This window comes from Microcaecilia unicolor, chromosome 6, assembly GCF_901765095.1.
Source record: "Microcaecilia unicolor chromosome 6, aMicUni1.1, whole genome shotgun sequence".
NCBI lineage: Eukaryota > Metazoa > Chordata > Amphibia > Gymnophiona > Siphonopidae > Microcaecilia > Microcaecilia unicolor.
This window is the reverse complement of record NC_044036.1, coordinates 300918665-300938998: the sequence shown is the minus strand read 5'-3', so window position 1 is coordinate 300938998 and position 20334 is coordinate 300918665. Positions and strand designations below refer to the sequence as shown.

The following is a 20334-nucleotide window of genomic DNA, read 5'->3' as shown; positions in this document are numbered from 1 at the left end:
TGTGATATTCACCCTACTATGGGTTGATCTTAAAGGTTCATCCAGTCCCTCCCTTGCTTCAGAAATACAAACAAATTAGGAAAATTCAGGTAAAAGTAAATAAAGTGGTTTTCTTGAACTGGAAGTTCACCATACAAGTGCACTATTATGCCTGAGAAACTGTGAACAGGACATTCAGGCTATAAAATTCATAAACAGGTAATACTTGCACTGTATTACCACAGGAGCTGGGCTGTCAAATGTGTTTCATCTCATTTTGGCAGTCACTGGGCATTAAGTGCTCTTTTAACCACAGTAAATACATCTTAGCAGTACGTTCGAGAATATTTGATGTTAAATATGTTGAAATTAACAAGGTTGATTTCTGTTAATGGTAATATAAATGACTCGGAGACAGTGAGATATAAAGTAGAATATGGTATGAAAAGGATTGATAGTAAATGGATTGGAATAATGTGCTCTAATGTTGGTGCCATTGACCACTCCCTGGTTCTTATCCTGATGGCATATACTTTGATTCCCCAAAGGCAGAAAGCTGCCCTTCCCCCGGACCTGATGTGGATATTCTTTGCACATGGTTTATTCTGGCACGTTCCTCAGAAATGGAAGAACTGTCTGGGATGATGGAAGAGCCTAGATGCCGACCTTTGTTTTTTCTTCTTTCTTATGATGGGAACCCAGACCAAACCAACTACCAGAACCATGAGTCCAATGGAGAGAAAAGCTGGACCGAACAGTTTGGGAACTGTTGGCTTGGTAATTTCCTTTGGATTGGTGGCATTGAAAGGCTTCAAGGGAGTAGTGACAAAGTGTATACTGGTGAGTATAACTCCCAGGAGGAAGGCAGCTCCTCCGACAGACATGATGATGATGGGTTTCTGGTAGGTGTCCCAGGCACTCTTTGGAAGAGATGTAGTCCAGAGAGACTCACTTCTGGAGCTGCTGAAGAGGGTACTTTCTGTCTGGCTGGTGATCAGATCCTTGGATTCTGAAGAGGACCCCTCACCACTGATCTGCTCGCTAACAGCAAGATTTGCTGGAAGAGTTTCCATCTTTACAGACTTTTCAGCAGCTAGGGCTCAATGCCTGAGACAAAGAAGACATAAGGAAAAAGCAACATTAATTAGATTTTTAAAAGAATGTGTGGTGCTACATTTCAAAATTATACATGTCAAATAGTAATGCATTTTCTGGACCGATTTGAACTGTTAATTGTAGATTATAATTTAAGTAGGGGCTCTTTTACAAAGCAGTAGTAAGCCCAATTCAGGCTTTCTGCTCACTAAAAAGGAAGTACCGCCGGACTACCGCAGCGGCCCAGTGGTAGTTCCCACCCCCAGTGCGCCGTAATATCTGGCGCTACAAAATGTTTTAATTTTTATAGTGCCGGTGTGTACCCAGCGGTAATTGGACAGTACCACACGCTGCCCAGTTACCACCAGGTTAGCGCAGGAGCCCTTACTGCCACCTCAATGGGTGGCGGTAAGGGCCCTCCCCCTGGAAAGGTCACGTGGCAAGTGCTTCACTTGCTGCAAGGCCATTTCCTGAAGAAAAGAAAGACCTATCTTTTACCCGCATTAAAAACATACGCCGATGCCAGCGCAGGCCCCCCCTTTGCCGCAGCTTCAATGCATTAAGCTGTTTCTCTGATTCCCTGGGAGTAGGCCACACTGAGCACAGTCACAGGTCATCTCTTAAGCATTGGTGTTTGTTGGCTATAATAGGATGATTGACATCACACTCATAGAGTGATGCAAACAGATTCCAAACTACTACTTATCATTTCTGTAGCTCTACTAGACGTATGCAGCGCTGTACACTTGAATATGAAGAGACAGTTTCTGCTTGACAGAGCTTACAATTTAATTAAGACAAACAGGACAAATAAGAGATAAGGGAATTACTAAGGTGGGGGATGATAAAATACGGGTACTGAACAAGTGAGTAATGGTTAGTAGCTAAAAGCAGCATCAAAAAGGTGGACTTTTAACCTAGATTTGAAGACAGCCAGAGATGGAGCTTGAAGTACCGGCTCAGGAAGTCTATTCCAGGCATATGGTGCAGCAAGATAAAAGGAACGGAGTCTGGAGTTAGCAGTGGAGGAGAAGGGTGCAGATAAGGGAGATTTACCCAGTGAACAGAGTTCCTGGGGAGGAATATAGGGAGACCTGAGAGTGGAGAGGTACTGAGGAACTGCAGAGTGAATGCACTTATCAGAGGCGTATCTGAACTTCGGCGGTAGGGGGGGCCAGAGCCAGAGTGAGGGGGCACATTATAGCCCCCTCGCCGCTGCCATTGCCGACCCCACCGGCCACCAATGCTGACCCCCCTCCGCCGCCGTCACCTACCTTTGCTGGCGGGGGACCCCAACCCCACCAGCCAAGGTCCGCTTCCTCCTGCCGCTGCCTTTAAAAATATTCCTTCAGCTGGCGGGGGACCCCAACCCCCGCCAGCCGAGCCGAGGTCTTTTAAGTTTTTCTTCATCCTCCGTGCTGTTCAAATCCAGTTTTGGAGTCTGACGTCGCAGCACGTTGTACGTGCAGGACATCAGACTCCCAGAAACAGAGTCTGTGATTCTGACGTCCCGCACGTACAACATGCAGCGACGTCAGACTCCGAAACTGGATTCAGCAGCTTTGAACAGCACGGACGGAGGACAAAGAAGAACTTAAAAGACCTCGGCTCGGCTGGCGGGGGTTGGGGTCCCCCGCCAGCTGAAGGAATATTTTTAAAGGCAACGGCAGGAGGAAGCGGACCTCGGCTGGCGGGGCTTGGGGTCCCCCACCAACAAAGGTAGCCCACGGCGACGACGGGAGGGGGTCCAGGGCAAAATCTGCGGGTGCCCAGGCCCCCGTGGCCCCAAGCAGATACGCCCCTGGCATATATAAATCAATAAGAGGAGTTTGAACTGGATGCGGAAACAGATAGGGAGCCAATGAAGCAACTTGAGGAGAGGGCTAATATGAGCATAGCGACACTGGCAGAATATTAGTCGTGCAGCAGAATTTTGAACAGATTGAAGAGGAGAGAGCTGGCTAAGTGGGAGATCTGTGAGAAGCAAGTTGCAATAGTCTAAGCGAGAGGTGATAAGAGTGTGGATGAGGGTTCCCTTTTCCAGATTCCAAACCATGTAAAGTAATAGATGACACTGTGCTGTTCCCAGGGCTCATGTTAAAAATGCTTAAATGTCTTTCAGGCAGAGAGTGGAAAATTGCACAAAAGGCTGTTTCACATGTGAAAAGGACTAATAGGGAAAAAATATCCGCCAGAAGGCGGAGAACTCTAGACGCCCCACGGACAACAACAAGAAATGAAATAAAAGTGGGAGGACGACCAAGGATTCCAAAGACTGAAAGGATATATAATAATAAAGATGTTTATTGAGGTATAAAGACTCGACACAACGTCGTGTTTCGGCCGTTAGGCCTGCATCAGGAGTCTTAATGCCGAATGCTTTTGAGAACTATTTGATGAAGGCAAATCCTCAACAAAGGGAGGTCTTTAGAAAGACCGTTGTGAAGGTGAGCGTGCTTCGTTGTCTCCTCTGACACAACGCTTGTATAGAATGCTGCAATGTAAAAGAAGTGTGGATCGTCTCATCGGGCCTTCCTTCATTCTGTCTGTCCTGCCCTCCGCTGACGCAACTTCCTATTTACGCAAGGGCGGGACAGACAGAGTGAGGGAAGGCCCGATGAGATGACCCACATTTCTTTTCCATGCAGGCGCGAGGCGCTGCGCCTCGCCACGCCACGGCTTTTGAGATTTCTTTAAAGGTATGGTGCGGGAGTTGGTTGGACGGAGTTGAGGAGGGTAGGCACTGGGTTGGGGGCACTGGGTCGGGGGGGGGTGTTGATGTGCTGAGGGAGGGGAAGTCATCGTGCTGCACCCAGGGGGGGGGGGGGGTGCAACGGCGAACCGCCTCGGGTGGCAGCCCCCTTGCTACGCCACTGTGTATGTGTATCTGATGATCGTACAATAACTTCATTGATCTTGCTGACTGTTAAAGTGTAATATTGAGGACCTTTAAGAAGTTGGGCGTGTATATGATTGATCTATATTCATGGAGGCAGGGGTGTGTTTTTATGTATATTTAATATCAGTATTATTTGTTTTCAATTGCATTGTCTGTGTATAGATAGCACTGTATATTAGGATTGCTATCACTATAGTTTGCAGTATCCTGTGATTGATTCCTTGTGAGCTTTCCCTATTAGCTCTTAATTCTGAGCTAGGGCCAGCCCTGCCTCTTTCTCTTTGGGGGCTGTGTGAGAGAGTCCCAGTCATTCTAGCATGCCTTTATGATCAGCAGCTGGTCTAGGGACTGATCCCTCTTGAATCTGACTGTGATTCCATCAAAATTCTTTACCATTTCCCAAGGCAGTTTTTCCAAGGCATTTCCCAGGTTATTTTCCCCTTTGAGTATTATAGCTTTACCTCTCAGCTGGGCTGAGGTTCTGGCCATACGGACTCTATGTGCAGAAGGCAATAATTCTGTCCAAGCAACTGAACTCTAAGTTGATTTTCTTTATTTGCTATGATTGCTACATTAAAGAAGAGTTAGATTAAGAATTGAGAGTCTACTGGTAAAGTTTTTATGTGGGAATGGTTTAGCTGGCAGTTGAAACTTTGTCACCTCACCTAGCCTAGAAAAGCACACTTTCTTTATGTAAAATATGTGTAAAAGGACTTCTGAACCCTTTTTACTAGGTCTATGGTCCTTCTAGCAGGAAGTATTGATGTTCCCAGTGTAGTGAATGGACTAAACCATTTGGTAGGGCATCTCCTCTCTAGCAGCTTCTACAATGGTTTCTCTTTTGCATTATATTATATTTTATATGCTTTCTATATGTTTTTAGTCCAGTACAGATGTCTACTATTTTATTTTAATATCATAGCTTTTTGTTTGGGATATTGGTGTTATATTACAATATATTTTATCTCTCATGGATTTTATATTAATGTTATTTCATATTTTATGTTGAAATCTCTGCATATGTACACATACATGTTTATATGTGATTGTTTGATAATATTATTTTAAATCAGATGTATATGTATATGACAAACAATATATATGTCTATTTTATTTACATTATTTTATTATCTCTTTTGTAGCCCTTGAAGCAGCCCTGTTGGGCGAAACACGGCCTGTGTCGGGCTGTTTATGTGTATATATATATATTTTAAATTGGTTCTTAACAATAAATTACGTTTGTCTTTTAACGATCTGTTCTGTTCATTTTCCAGTTCTAGAAGATTGTCAGGAATTCTAAGGAGTCCAGATGAGAAAGGTTAAATGGAGTAAGGAGGTGAGATTTGAGCATTTGGAAAAAGTGGTATAACAAGATCCCTGGGGAGTGACAGAGCCCAGCACCAGTCCAGAGGGAGCCTATCCAAGGAAGGGAAGAAGGGTTGTAAAAACTCTCAATCCCTATGCCACTTCCTGAGTTATCCTAGGTAATATGGTCGGGGACGCCCAAATCTCAACATTTAGGTTGACCATAGAGATGGGTGACCTAAATGTTGAGATGGTCGACCTTAGAGATGGTCGTCTCCGGTTTTCAGCCATAATGGAAACCGAGGACGCCCATCTAAAAAACAACAAAATCCAAGGCATTTGGTCATGGGAGGAGCTAGCATTCGTAGTGCACTGGTCCCCCTTACATGCCAGGACACCAACCGGGCACCCTCGGGGACACTGCAGTGGACTTCACAAATTGCTCCCTGGTGCATAGCTCCCTTACCTTGGGTGCTGAGCCCCCAAAACACACTCCCCACAACTGTACACCACTACCATAGCCCTAAGGGGTGAAGGGGGAACCTAGATGTGGGTACAGTGGGTTTCCGGTGGGTTTTGGAGGGCTTACATTTACCACCACAAGTGTAACAGGTAGGGGGGGGGGGGGGGAATGAACCTGGGCCCACTTGCCTGAAGTGCACTGCACCCATTAAAACTGCTCCAGGGACCTGCATGCTGCTGTCATGGAGCTAGGAATGACATTTGAGGCTGGCAAAAAATTAATTATTTTTTTTAGGATGGGAGGGGTTTGGTGACCACTGGGGGAGTAAGGGGAGGTCATCCCCGATTCCCTCCGGGGTAATTTGGTCAGTTTGGGCACCTTTTTGAGGCTTGGTCATGAAAAAAAATGGACCAAGTAAAGTCAACCAAATACTCATCAGGGACGCCCTTCTTTTTTCCATTATTGGCCGAGGACGCCCATCTCCTAAGCACACCCCAGCCACGCCTTTGCTACGCCTCCGACATGCCCCCGTGAACTTTGGTCGACCCCACGATGGACTGCAGTTGAGGGCGCCCAAAATCGGCTTTCGATTATGCCGATTTGGGCGACCCTGAGAGAAGGACGCCCATCTCTCGATTTGTGTCGGAAGATGGGCACCCTTCTCTTTCGAAAATGCCCTGCATAGTAACCCATAGAATGCTGTAAGTCTAAAGGCCTCTTTTACAAAGCCATGGTAGGGCTACTGCATGGCAAAAACAGTACTACCGTGGGGCCCGCCCAGGCACCCTGTGGTAGTTTTGTGTTTACTGCATGGCGTGTCTCATGCCAGAAAATATGTTTCTATTTTCTAGCGTGGGGGTGCAGTGTAGGCATGCCTGGCGATAATCGACCATCGCCGCACGCTGTCTGATTACCGCCGGGTTAGCACATGAGCTCTTACCACCTTCTAAATAGGTGGCGGTAAGTGCTGAGGCAGTAATTTGCCTCACGCCATTATTTTTATTAGTGCATGGCTACCATTTATGACTTCCATTTAAAATAATGGACGTTCTGGCTGTGGTAAAAGTGGCCTCGGTGTGTGGCAATCTCACACACCCACACTACCACAGGCCACTTTTTACCGCAGCTTAATTAAAGGACCTCTAAGTGCTTTGAAAATGAGCCCCCTTCATATACCACCTAACACCAATTTCCCCCTTCCTCATGATTTCTGCCCTCCATATCCATCCCAAACATACCCAAATCCATTATACAGATGGCCTCTAGTAGGGATGTCTCTCATTTCTTGTTTTGTTACTTATTTCACTCATCTTTTCTTAGGACAGCTATTACGCAGTCCTGCTTCACTGGATAGCACTGAATATACATGAGAGATATTTTCATGCACTGTTTTTATTTTATGCAAATCCATCTTATGTATAATTATTTAGATATCCTGAAAATCTGATTGGCTGGATGTGCTCCAAAGACTGGGTTGAGAACCCCTGTCCTATAATGAACTGCAAGTATTTTCTTCCTAGGTTGAAGAAATACTCTTGGTTCTGAGCAGCTGAACGTGGCAGTCTGTGATGAAATTATCTCTGTTGCCCAGAGACATAACTGGAGCACTTACAGTGCATTATCTTGCAATTAGGTTTCTGAGGGAATATATTACCCCAGTCTAAAACACAGCAGAGAAGAAACGAGGAAAAAGAGCCAGGACAAGAGAAAGCTTCAGCTAACCTCAGAGAGGGCATTTTTAACTTCTCAAGGCAAAAAAAGTGGAGCAGCAGACCTTGGAAAAGCATTCTTTATTGTGCAAATGTCAGCATCTTGCCATTATCTTCACTTTGCAAATGGACTCTGTAGGCTTGATAACTTTTTAATTGTATTGGCATAATGGACTGTAAGCTTTCATAATCACGTAGGTTCTCTCTGCATCTTCAGATAAAGAAGGAAGTTAAGCGATCACAAAAGGAAAGTTCATGGAAGAATATAAACCGGTGAAGAATGTATTTATTTAACATTTTCTATTTCCTCTTTCTGCAGCGCTCAAAGCACCAAAACAGCAATAGTACGACCGCATTGGGCTTTTACAGGTCTAAGATAGAGTTTATTGATTTGTCCGAGGAGGAATACCTATACATTTTAATAAGAAAATCATGCCACTTGGAGAGGACATGCCGTGCCTGTGCATCTGAAGATTACCAGAGTCCTTGCCCTTTTAGCCACAGCTTCTAGGCCACTCCAGTGGGTATATGCCAGTCAGCCACCTCTATCTGCACTGCTCAGTTACTGAACACTTTTCTCAGGAAAGCCAGTCAATACATAGCTTCCCCTTTGGAGGTTTAGCAGACACAGCTAGGGTAGGATTGTACAGTATGTGAAGCCGGTGTCATTCCATGTGTGTGAGACTATCAAGTTAGTTATGTCTTCCATTAAAGGCCTGGTTGAAGAGCCAAGCTTTCACCTGCTTCCTGAAGTAGAGATAGACTTGTATTGAGCAAAGCCTTTCAGGGAGTGCATTCCAGAGTGTGGGGACTACTCCGAAGAAGGCTCGCTTGCTGGTATCACATTGTGTGGTGTCCTATGGAGAGGGTGTGGTTAGGGATACCACTTGGGAGGACCTTAGTGGCCTTGGAAGTGTGTAGAGGGAGATCCTGTTCTTTAAGTATTCTAGGCCATTTCCTTTAAGGGCCTTGAAGATCAGATATAGATTTTTAAATTTGGCCCTGTGTTGTACTGGTAATTTTGCTGAATATTTGAATGGTGCAGGGCTAGGAGGAGGTACACTCAGTAGCCATTGTTTGTCATCATGGCAGCAGCCAAAGACAGCTCAGTGCTCCCTCGTTTTTCATCCGCCTCTTTCAAGAATCGTATCAGTCTCTTTTTCCTCTTTCATCTGTTTGAGTATCGGTAGAGTATTTTGAACTCTCTCAGTTTCTGTCTGTTTTGGGGGCGAGAGACTACAACCATATTGCAATATGCCCACCTGTGTGGAGTACGAATAACTACTGAAATTGCAGAGTCTTTCTCTCCATCAACATGCAGGTGGTTTGCAGCACCACAAGTCTCATAACGGTGCCCACACTTCTTAGGCTCTTGTCACAATGCCTACATTCTGGCACAGTCTAATATATACAGCCACTTTGAGTGTAGGCAAATCACTGGGGGATAACTTCTAGGTAAACATCTCTCACATATACTCTCAACTCTAATACTCCTTTCTTCTCTTCACAAGCCCTTTCTGACCTTAGCCAGCTCATCCAAGCAAGTAACAGGGAAGTTCCAGCAATGCCTACCAGTCTCCCACATCATCATTGCCCCAGACTACATCGGAGGAGAACTACAAATTGGCCCACAGGCAAGCAAATGTAGTCATTGAAAGAACTTTTGGGATTTTAGAGATACACTTATGGGTGTCTGGACAGATATAGGAGAGAGCTCTTATACTACTCCACCAAAATATATGGCATTTTCCTATCCTACTGCATCCACCACAACCTGACACTGACCCATAGGCAGCCTCTTCTTGAGGGGATTCAACCAGAGCTTCAGACTGATGATATGGAGGCTGCCAAAGACATGGTTTCCAGCATTCCCAAGGACACAAGCAGGAAGTGGCAGCAAAGAATGACATGATTCTGAAACATTTTTAATTGTAAAGTTTGAGAAAGGGTTACCATACGTCTGGTTTTACCCAGACACGTCCTCTTTTTGAGGACACAGCCAGGCAACTGGGCGGATTTTCCCAGCCTGCCCATATGTCTGGATTTGCAGATGAACGGGCAGGCTGGCAGGCAGGCGGGCCTCAGGGTGTCCTATCCTCCCCTCCTCTCCTTTACCTTAGTGTGGTGCCCTGATGGTCTATTGACCTCTTTGGGTAGGAAAGACCCCCCTCTTTCCTGCCTGGTGCATCTGCAGACTGACTTGCTCCTGGCGTCGCTTCAGAATGGCTGCCGAGAGTTCAAGCGGCGGCTTTGTGAGACTTTCGCAGAAGTCTTGCAAAGTCACTGCTTGACCTCTCGGCAGCCATTTTAAATCGGCGCCAGGAGCAAGACAGTGTGCAGACTCACCAGGCAGGAAAAAGAGGGCTCTTTCTTCCCCCGAAGAGGTCACTAGACCACCAGGGCACCACACTAAGGTAAAGGAGGGGAGAGGAAAGGTAGTGAATGGAGTCATGTGGGTGGAGGGAGGCTGGAAAATTGGGATGGGGATATACATCAGGGTAGAGAGAGGGAATCTGGCTTTCTTTGGGCCAGGGTCAAAGTGACAGGGTGCGGGGCAGGGTGTGAAGGGGCGGTAGGGTGGGGCAGGATGCGACAGGAGGCGAGGCATGTCCTCTTTTTTCTTAGGGCAAATATGCTAACCCTTTGAGAGATCCTCCTGCATTTTTGCATTTAGCTCTGTTAAATGACAAGAGGGTCATATATTTCTATCTCTGCCAGGTTCTCTGAAACATTAGAATGGCTGGAGATCTCACTCAATCCTTATACTCTGGTGGGGACACATTGATACAAAGCTGATGTTCTTGTCACCTAGTGAAGCTTCTTCTGGCATATCCTAATCTTCCACCTGCTTCTGCAGCTGCTCCTTCACCTTTTGCATCATTGACACAACTTCCACTAAGGGAGACCCATCAGCAACTAAGCATATTGCCTTCATGTGGCCTGGTTCCTGCTGGATGCACATGGCACTCCAACCATCCTGTAGATCCAATGGATGCCCACACGAGAATGCCAAAATCAGAAGCCCTTCTTTTACTTTTCTGAAGCAAAACAAAGCATTTTGTGTCCTTTAGCTCAGACTGAGTAGAGCCAATTGGTGTGGGAATAGAAAAGAGCAGGACTAATCATATTTCAGTACATATTAACCAGCTGCATGTCTTGAAGTCATCAATTGATGTTTTAGCTGAAAGTGAAACAAAGAGAACTTTGAACAGTGAACATTTTGTTCGGTCATTTCTCAGCTAAACCTCAGGGAAGGCAGAGATTTTGGAAGTTCCTTGCTTCATTGGAAATGGATTGTCATGAGATTTAGGAAATTTACAGGAAAAAAAGGAAAGCCTGCTGCTGTAGCAGAGCTGCTAAGGGGTCTTAATTTTTGAGAGGTAGATTTTAATACACGCCCCCAGCCCTGCCCCACTTTGCCTCGGTCCTGCCCACTCTGCCTCATGGCACCCCTCAATCCCACAGCCATTCCAGAAAATAGTTTATTTACACCAGTGACAGCAGGGATGGGTAAGAGGGAGTGTTTCAATTCACTCTATTACAGCCTTATCCAGCATCTATTCCCCCCAGGGGCATAACTGCAAGGGGACCTTGGACCCTCCCACTTTGAGATTAAGCCCACTCCAAAACTGTGGCATTCGAATTGCTGCCCCATTCGAATTTTGCCCCTCTACAAGTCGTTGGTGAGGCCCCACTTGGAGTATTGTGCTCAGTTTTGGAGGCCGTATCTTGCTAAAGATGTAAAAAGACTGGAAGCAGTGCAAAGAAAAGCTATAAAAATGGTATGGGATTTGCGTTGCAAACCATATGAGGAGAGACTTGCTGAGCTGAACATGTATACCTTGGAGGAAAGGAGAAACAGGGGAAATATGATACAGACATTCAAATATTTGAATGGTATTAATCCACAAATGAACCTTTTCCGGAGACGGGAAGGCGGTAGATTTAAAGGACATGAATTGAGGTTGAAGGGGGCAGACTCAGGCCTAATGTCAGGAAGTATTTTTTTACGGAGAGGGTGGTAGATATGTGGAATGCCCTCCCGCGGGAGGTGGTGAAGATGAAAACTGTAATGGAATTCAAACATGCGGTGGATAAACACAAAGGAATCCTACTTAGAAGGAATGGTTCCACAGAATCTTAGCAGAGATTGGGTGGCGACGCTGGTAATTGGGAATGAAATGGGAGCTGGGCAGACTTCTACGGCCTATGCCCTGATCGTGACTGAATAGATAGGGATGGGCTAGAGTGTAAATTTTAAGGGGCTTCGACGTTAGCTTCAGAACTTAGTACAAGAACAGTGCTGGGCAGACTTCTACGGTCTGTGCCCTGAGAAAGGCAGGGACAAATCAAACTCGGGTATACATATAAAGAATCACATACCATGTAAAATGAGTTTATCTTGTTGGGTAGACTGGATGGACCGTACAGGTCTTTATCTGCCGTCATTTACTATGTTACTATGCTGGTGAAGATGCCCAAGCCCCTCTTGCTGAAGAGGTACACTGCATGAGCCCCCTATTGTGCTGTTTGAGTAGTGCAGCAGCTGGCAACATCTGTGCCAGCCAGAATGCTATGCACACACATCTTTCCCTAACAGCACACTGATGGCTGCTGAATGAGGCAGGGACAGAGATCAGATTGAATGGTGGGCTCCAGCAAGGTGCAGGTGGGCTGAGCTGTACATTTCTAGATGGAGCAGTACCATACCTCAGCCTATATCTTATTAATGATAAGGTCAATGATGGAGAGCTAGCAGCTAGGCCCATTGGAGCCGACTCTGTGGGTGCTGTGGGTGCTTGACCACCCCCAATATTGAGAAAATTCCTTGTGTGTGTCCAGGGAGGGGTCATTTCCATTGGGCTTAGCACCCCCAATAATTTTGAAAAGGTGGCTCCTATGGCTAGGCCAGCAATGCATGAGCATTACTGGGATTTCTGAAACACAGGAATATAACCAGGGCAGTGAGCAATGGAGGTTCCCAGGGAATCCAATGCTTTGTGTGCTTCCTAGGAACTAAGGGAGGGAACAACTTTGTCTTGTGGGAATTGATAGATGCATGAAAATAGCAGGTACTTTTAACCGGAGCTCAAAGGGCAGGCAGCAACTCCACGAGAAGCAGGCAGATGTCAGGGCACTAGTACACCAGCCTTTTCAGGATGTGGCATCCGGGGGAATTACACCAGATACAGAAGTTAGTGGAGCAACGGGCACTGCTTCATGAGTTGTCTGTGGATCCTGAGATGGGTATTTATTAGGATCAGATACACTTGTAACAGGTGGTAAAAGTGCTGAAGCCTTTCAAAGATGCTGTGGAGGATATTAATTTAACTACAGCCATCGTGGCATCTTGGGAGAGGTCATTCCCATAGTTATTACTCTGGAGGAAAACTTCCAGAAAGATAGCCGTATCTGTCTGGAATGGCAAAAGTGGCAAAGGTTGGTGGCACCTTATAGACCAACTAGTTTATCCCTGCATAAGCTTTCAAGGACAAGAGCTCTCTTTGTCAGATGCTTAGAGAGTGGCTTGAACACCTTATGCGACAAGGAGAGGGGCAAAGTGGTCAAACAGTGGAAAGAATATTCCATAGTACAGCCGAAGCACAAATTAATATCAACTGAAGCACAATTAGTAAATACAGGTGAACAAACAAGTGTGCTAACACCAATATCAGCCGAAGCACAATTAGTAAACACAGATGAACAAACAACAGTGCTAACACTTCAATATCAGCTGAAGCACAATTAGTAAACACAGGTGGACAAACAACTGTGCTAACATGTATCAGCTGAAGCACAATTAGTAAACACAGGTGGACAAACAACTGTGATAACACTTAAGTATCAGCCAAAGCACAATTAGTAAACACAGGTGGACAAACAACTGTGTTAACACGTATCAGCTGAAGCACAATTAGTAAACACAGATGAACAAACAACTGTGCTAACACTTCAATATCAACTGAAGCACAATTAGTAAACACAGGTGAACAAACAAGTGTGCTAACACCAATATCAGCCGAAGCACAATTAATAAACACAGATGAACAAACAACTGTGATAACACGTATCAGCCGAAGCACAATTAGTAAACACAGATGAACAAACAACTGTGCTAACACTTCAATATCAGCCGAAGCACAATTAGTAAACACAGGTGGACAAACAACTGTGATAACACTTAAGTATCAGCCGAAGCACAATTAGTAAACACAGGTGAACAAACAACTGTGCTAACACATCAATATCAGCTGAAGCACAATTAGTAAACACAGGTAAACAAACAAGTGTGCTAACACCAATATCAGCCGAAGCACAATTAATAAACACAGATGAACAAACAACTGTGCTAACACTTCAATATCAGCTGAAGCACAATTAGTAAACACAGGTGGACAAACAACTGTGCTAACATGTAACAGCTGAAGCACAATTAGTAAACACAGGTGGACAAACAACTGTGATAACACTTAAGTATCAGCCGAAGCACAATTAGTAAACACAGGTGGACAAACAACTGTGATAACACGTATCAGCTGAAGCACAATTAGTAAACACAGATGAACAAACAACTGTGCTAACACTTCAATATCAACTGAAGCACAATTAGTAAACACAGGTGAACAAACAAGTGTGCTAACACCAATATCAGCCGAAGCACAATTAATAAACACAGATGAACAAACAACTGTGCTAACACTTCAATATCAGCTGAAGCACAATTAGTAAACACAGGTGAACAAACAAGTGTGCTAACACCAATATCAGCCGAAGCACAATTAATAAACACAGATGAACAAACAACTGTGATAACACGTATCAGCCGAAGCACAATTAGTAAACACAGATGAACAAACAACTGTGCTAACACTTAAGTATCAGCCGAAGCACAATTAGTAAACACAGATGAACAAACAACTGTGCTAACACTTCAATATCAGCTGAAGCACAATTAGTAAACACAGGTGGACAAACAACTGTGCTAACACGTATCAGCCGAAGCACAATTAGTAAACACAGGTGAACAAACAACTGTGCTAACACTTAAGTATCAGCCGAAGCACAATTAGTAAACACAGATGAACAAACAACTGTGCTAACACTTCAATATCAGCTGAAGCACAATTAGTAAACACAGGTGGACAAACAACTGTGCTAACACGTATCAGCCGAACCACAATTAGTAAACACAGATGAACAAACAACTGTGCTAACACTTCAATATCAGCTGAAGCACAATTAGTGAACACAGGTGGACAAACAACTGTGCTAACATGTATCAGCTGAAGCACAATTAGTAACACAGGTGAACAAACAACTGTGCTAACACTTAAGTATCAGCCGAAGCACAATTAGTAAACACAGATGAACAAACAACTGTGCTAACACTTCAATATCAGCTGAAGCACAATTAGTGAACACAGGTGGACAAACAACTGTGCTAACATGTATCAGCTGAAGCACAATTAGTAAACACAGGTGAACAAACAACTGTGCTAACACTTAAGTATCAGCCGAAGCACAATTAGTAAACACAGGTGGACAAACAAGTGTGCTAACACCAATAACAGCCGAAGCACAATTAATAAACACAGATGAAGAAACAACTGTGATAACACGTATCAGCCGAAGCACAATTAGTAAACACAGATGAACAAACAACTGTGCTAACACTTCAATATCAGCTGAAGCACAATTAGTAAACACAGATGAACAAACAACTGTGATAACACGTATCAGCCGAAGCACAATTAGTAAACACAGATGAACAAACAACTGTGCTAACACTTTAATATCAGCAGAAGCACAATTAGTAAACACAGGTGGACAAACAACTGTGCTAACATGTATCAGCCAAAGCACAATTAGTAAACACAGGTGAACAAACAACTGTGCTAACACTTCAATATCAGCTGAAGCACAATTAGTAAACACAGGTGGACAAACAACTGTGAATACACTTAAGTATCAGCCGAAGCACAATTAGTAAACACAGGTGGACAAACAACTGTGCTAATACGTATCAGCCGAAGCACAATTAGTAAACACAGGTGAACAAACAACTGTGCTAACACTTCAATATCAGCTGAAGCACAATTAGTAAACACAGGTGGACAAACAACTGTGCTAACACGTATCAGCCGAACCACAATTAGTAAACACAGATGAACAAACAACTGTGCTAACACTTCAATATCAGCTGAAGCACAATTAGTGAACACAGGTGGACAAACAACTGTGCTAACATGTATCAGCTGAAGCACAATTAGTAAACACAGGTGAACAAACAACTGTGCTAACACTTAAGTATCAGCCGAAGCACAATTAGTAAACACAGATGAACAAACAACTGTGCTAACACTTCAATATCAGCTGAAGCACAATTAGTGAACACAGGTGGACAAACAACTGTGCTAACATGTATCAGCTGAAGCACAATTAGTAAACACAGGTGAACAAACAACTGTGCTAACACTTAAGTATCAGCCGAAGCACAATTAGTAAACACAGATGAACAAACAACTGTGCTAACACTTCAAAATCAGCTGAAGCACAATTAGTAAACACAGGTGGACAAACAAGTGTGCTAACACCAATAACAGCCGAAGCACAATTAATAAACACAGATGAAGAAACAACTGTAATAACACGTATCAGCCGAAGCACAATTAGTAAACACAGATGAACAAACAACTGTGCTAACACTTCAATATCAGCAGAAGCACAATTAGTAAACACAGGTGAACAAACAACTGTGCTAACACTTAAGTATCAGCCGAAGCACAATTAGTAAACACAGATGAACAAACAACTGTGCTAACAGTTCAATATCAGCTGAAGCACAATTAGTAAACACAGGTGGACAAACAACTGTGCTAACACGTATCAGCCGAACCACAATTAGTAAACACAGATGAACAAACAACTGTGCTAACAGTTCAATATCAGCTGAAGCACAATTAGTAAACACAGGTGGACAAACAACTGTGCTAACACGTATCAGCCGAACCACAATTAGTAAACACAGATGAACAAACAACTGTGCTAACACTTCAATATCAGCTGAAGCACAATTAGTGAACACAGGTGGACAAACAACTGTGCTAACATGTATCAGCTGAAGCACAATTAGTAAACACAGGTGAACAAACAACTGTGCTAACACTTAAGTATCAGCCGAAGCACAATTAGTAAACACAGATGAACAAACAACTGTGCTAACACTTCAATATCAGCTGAAGCACAATTAGTGAACACAGGTGGACAAACAACTGTGCTAACATGTATCAGCTGAAGCACAATTAGTAAACACAGGTGAACAAACGACTGTGCTAACACTTAAGTATCAGCCGAAGCACAATTAGTAAACACAGATGAACAAACAACTGTGCTAACACTTCAATATCAGCTGAAGCACAATTAGTGAACACAGGTGGACAAACAACTGTGCTAACACGTATCAGCCGAAGCACAATTAGTAAACACAGATGAACAAACAACTGTGCTAACACTTCAATATCAGCTGAAGCACAATTAGTGAACACAGGTGGACAAACAACTGTGCTAACATGTATCAGCTGAAGCACAATTAGTAAACACAGGTGGACAAACAACTGTGCTAACACTTAAGTATCAGCCGAAGCACAATTAGTAAACACAGATGAACAAACAACTGTGCTAACACTTCAATATCAGCTGAAGCACAATTAGTAAACACAGGTGGACAAACAACTGTGATAACACTTAAGTATCAGCCGAAGCACAATTAGTAAACACAGATGAACAAACAACTGTGCTAACACTTCAATATCAGCTGAAGCACAATTAATAAACACAGGTGGACAAACAACTGTGCTAACACGTATCAGCCGAACCACAATTAGTAAACACAGATGAACAAACAACTGTGCTAACACTTCAATATCAGCTGAAGCACAATTAGTGAACACAGGTGGACAAACAACTGTGCTAACATGTATCAGCTGAAGCACAATTAGTAAACACAGGTGAACAAACAACTGTGCTAACACTTAAGTATCAGCCGAAGCACAATTAGTAAACACAGATGAACAAACAACTGTGCTAACACTTCAATATCAGCTGAAGCACAATTAGTAAACACAGATGAACAAACAACTGTGATAACACGTATCAGCCGAAGCACAATTAGTAAACACAGATGAACAAACAACTGTGCTAACACTTAAGTATCAGCCGAAGCACAATTAGTAAACACAGATGAACAAACAACTGTGCTAACACGTATCAGCCGAACCACAATTAGTAAACACAGATGAACAAACAACTGTGCTAACACTTCAATATCAGCTGAAGCACAATTAGTAAACACAGGTGGACAAACAACTGTGCTAACACGTATCAGCCGAACCACAATTAGTAAACACAGATGAACAAACAACTGTGCTAACAGTTCAATATCAGCTGAAGCACAATTAGTAAACACAGGTGGACAAACAACTGTGCTAACACTTAAGTATCAGCCGAAGCACAATTAGTAAACACAGATGAACAAACAACTGTGCTAACACTTCAATATCAGCTGAAGCACAATTAGTGAACACAGGTGGACAAACAACTGTGCTAACATGTATCAGCTGAAGCACAATTAGTAAACACAGGTGAACAAACAACTGTGCTAACACTTAAGTATCAGCCGAAGCACAATTAGTAAACACAGATGAACAAACAACTGTGCTAACACTTCAATATCAGCTGAAGCACAATTAGTGAACACAGGTGGACAAACAACTGTACTAACACGTATCAGCCGAAGCACAATTAGTAAACACAGATGAACAAACAACTGTGCTAACACTTCAATATCAGCTGAAGCACAATTAGTGAACACAGGTGGACAAACAACTGTGCTAACATGTATCAGCCGAAGCACAATTAGTAAACACAGATGAACAAACAACTGTGCTAACACTTCAATATCAGCTGAAGCACAATTAGTAAACACAGGTGGACAAACAACTGTGCTAACACTTAAGTATCAGCCGAAGCACAATTAGTAAACACAGATGAACAAACAACTGTGCTAACACTTCAATATCAGCTGAAGCACAATTAGTAAACACAGGTGGACAAACAACTGTGATAACACTTAAGTATCAGCCGAAGCACAATTAGTAAACACAGATGAACAAACAACTGTGCTAACACTTCAATATCAGCTGAAGCACAATTAATAAACACAGGTGGACAAACAACTGTGCTAACATGTATCAGCTGAAGCACAATTAATAAACACAGATGAAAAAAGAACTGTGCTAACACTTCAATATCAGCTGAAGCACAATTACTAAACACAGATGAACAAAACTGTGCTAACCCTTCAATACCAGCCGAAGAACAATTTTTAAAACAGGTGAACAAACAACTGTGCTAACATTCAGAATATGGATGACCAAGTCTGTACGTCACTAATGAATTTCCATTTCTCAAGTATTTTAGAATAGGATCTGCAGACATACAGCCTGTTCTAAAATATAAGCAAAATGAAAATCCACATCGAACATGAATATCCATTTTATAACCTGAAACCTCCAAACTATGAACGGGACAAAACAAGGGACATGGATGTCTTTGTGACAGCAGAGGAATATCCATTTTAGAAAATGGACACATAAACATCAATGTGGAGGAATTGTCTAATGGTTAGAGCAATTGATAGAGAACCAGAGGTTGTTGGTTCAAATCCTGCTGCAGCTGTTTGTAATTTTCTTTCCCTTATTATTATTTTTTTAATTATGAGCCCACGGGGACAGACAAATACCTACTCTGACTTCTCTTACTCCATCCAATGGAGAATTGCTCAGAGCACCTTTCTGTAACCTGGACGTTCCAAGTTCCCGGTCTAAATATAGATGTCCATCTTTTTGGACATGGACATCCCTTCCTCTTCAATCGGAATTCGACATCCATAATTTGTCTCCTCCCTAGTCTCACCCAAAACATGCCCTTGTCATATGGACATACTGCAGTTTTAGACTTCCATGTCCTGGTAATATAAAATCACAATATGGATGAATAAGTGCCGGTTTTCAGATGTCCAAAACACAAATAGAGCTTCTAAAATAACCATCCTAGTAACAGAGTACATGATGGCAGATAAAGACCTTTATGGTCCACAGGGCTTAATTTATAGACAAAAAGGAAGTGGAACTGGGGGAAGGGCCAGGACTTGAAGTGAACTTTCTCCTAAACACAAAATATTTCATTTGTGGATAGAAAGGAAGCTGGTATGTACATATACTTGGAAAATTTATATATATATATATATATATATATATATATATTTTAATCATTTATTTATAATTTTTCATTTTACAAGGGTCACTTGCAAACAGTAATACAGAGATGACTGTACATTAATACAATATTAGATGAAAACAATCTCAACTAGATAAATGGATTATATACAATCTTTCTCTTTCTTAGACCACAAAATAAATAGGGAGAGTGAAACAAGACAAGGAGATTAATTAAACAACAGTAAACAAAGAAAACATGGTATTAACCTGATTATCCCCAGTTATTATTTATCTGAATCATTATTCCACATTGATCGTCTGGTTGGCTTCTTCATACCCAAGACGGTGTATAGTCAATTAATTTAGTTGGAAACAGGAAAATTCATATATTTAATAAAACATTTTTAAAAGAATATCACCAACAGTAGTATAATTTTGCAACATTATGAACAAAATCTTCTCAACATTTATGCATTTGATACCAAAGGGTTCTTTCCAGAAATATTTGGCAGCCTGGTGGCACGAGGCAGTAGCTGGGTGAGGATAGAGGAGCATTGCACAGTATTATAAAAATTTCTGTCATTTATAAATGCAAACGTTCTATCT

General features: G+C 42.9%; 1 protein-coding gene across 1 annotated transcript; it reads right to left on the bottom strand.

Annotated features, from left to right (window-relative positions):
- Positions 1-596: 596 nt before the first annotated feature.
- On the bottom strand, positions 597-1052 carry PIRT (phosphoinositide interacting regulator of transient receptor potential channels). The gene has a single exon (XM_030206084.1). The coding sequence runs from the start codon at positions 1050-1052 to the stop codon at positions 597-599; it is 456 nt and encodes a 151-aa protein (XP_030061944.1).
- Positions 1053-20334: the final 19282 nt, after the last annotated feature.

Bases quoted from the DNA above. Each gene is read 5' to 3' on its own strand.
- PIRT (XM_030206084.1), bottom strand. From the start codon at position 1,052: ATGGAAACTCTTCCAGCAAATCTTGCTGTTAGCGAGCAGATCAGTGGT.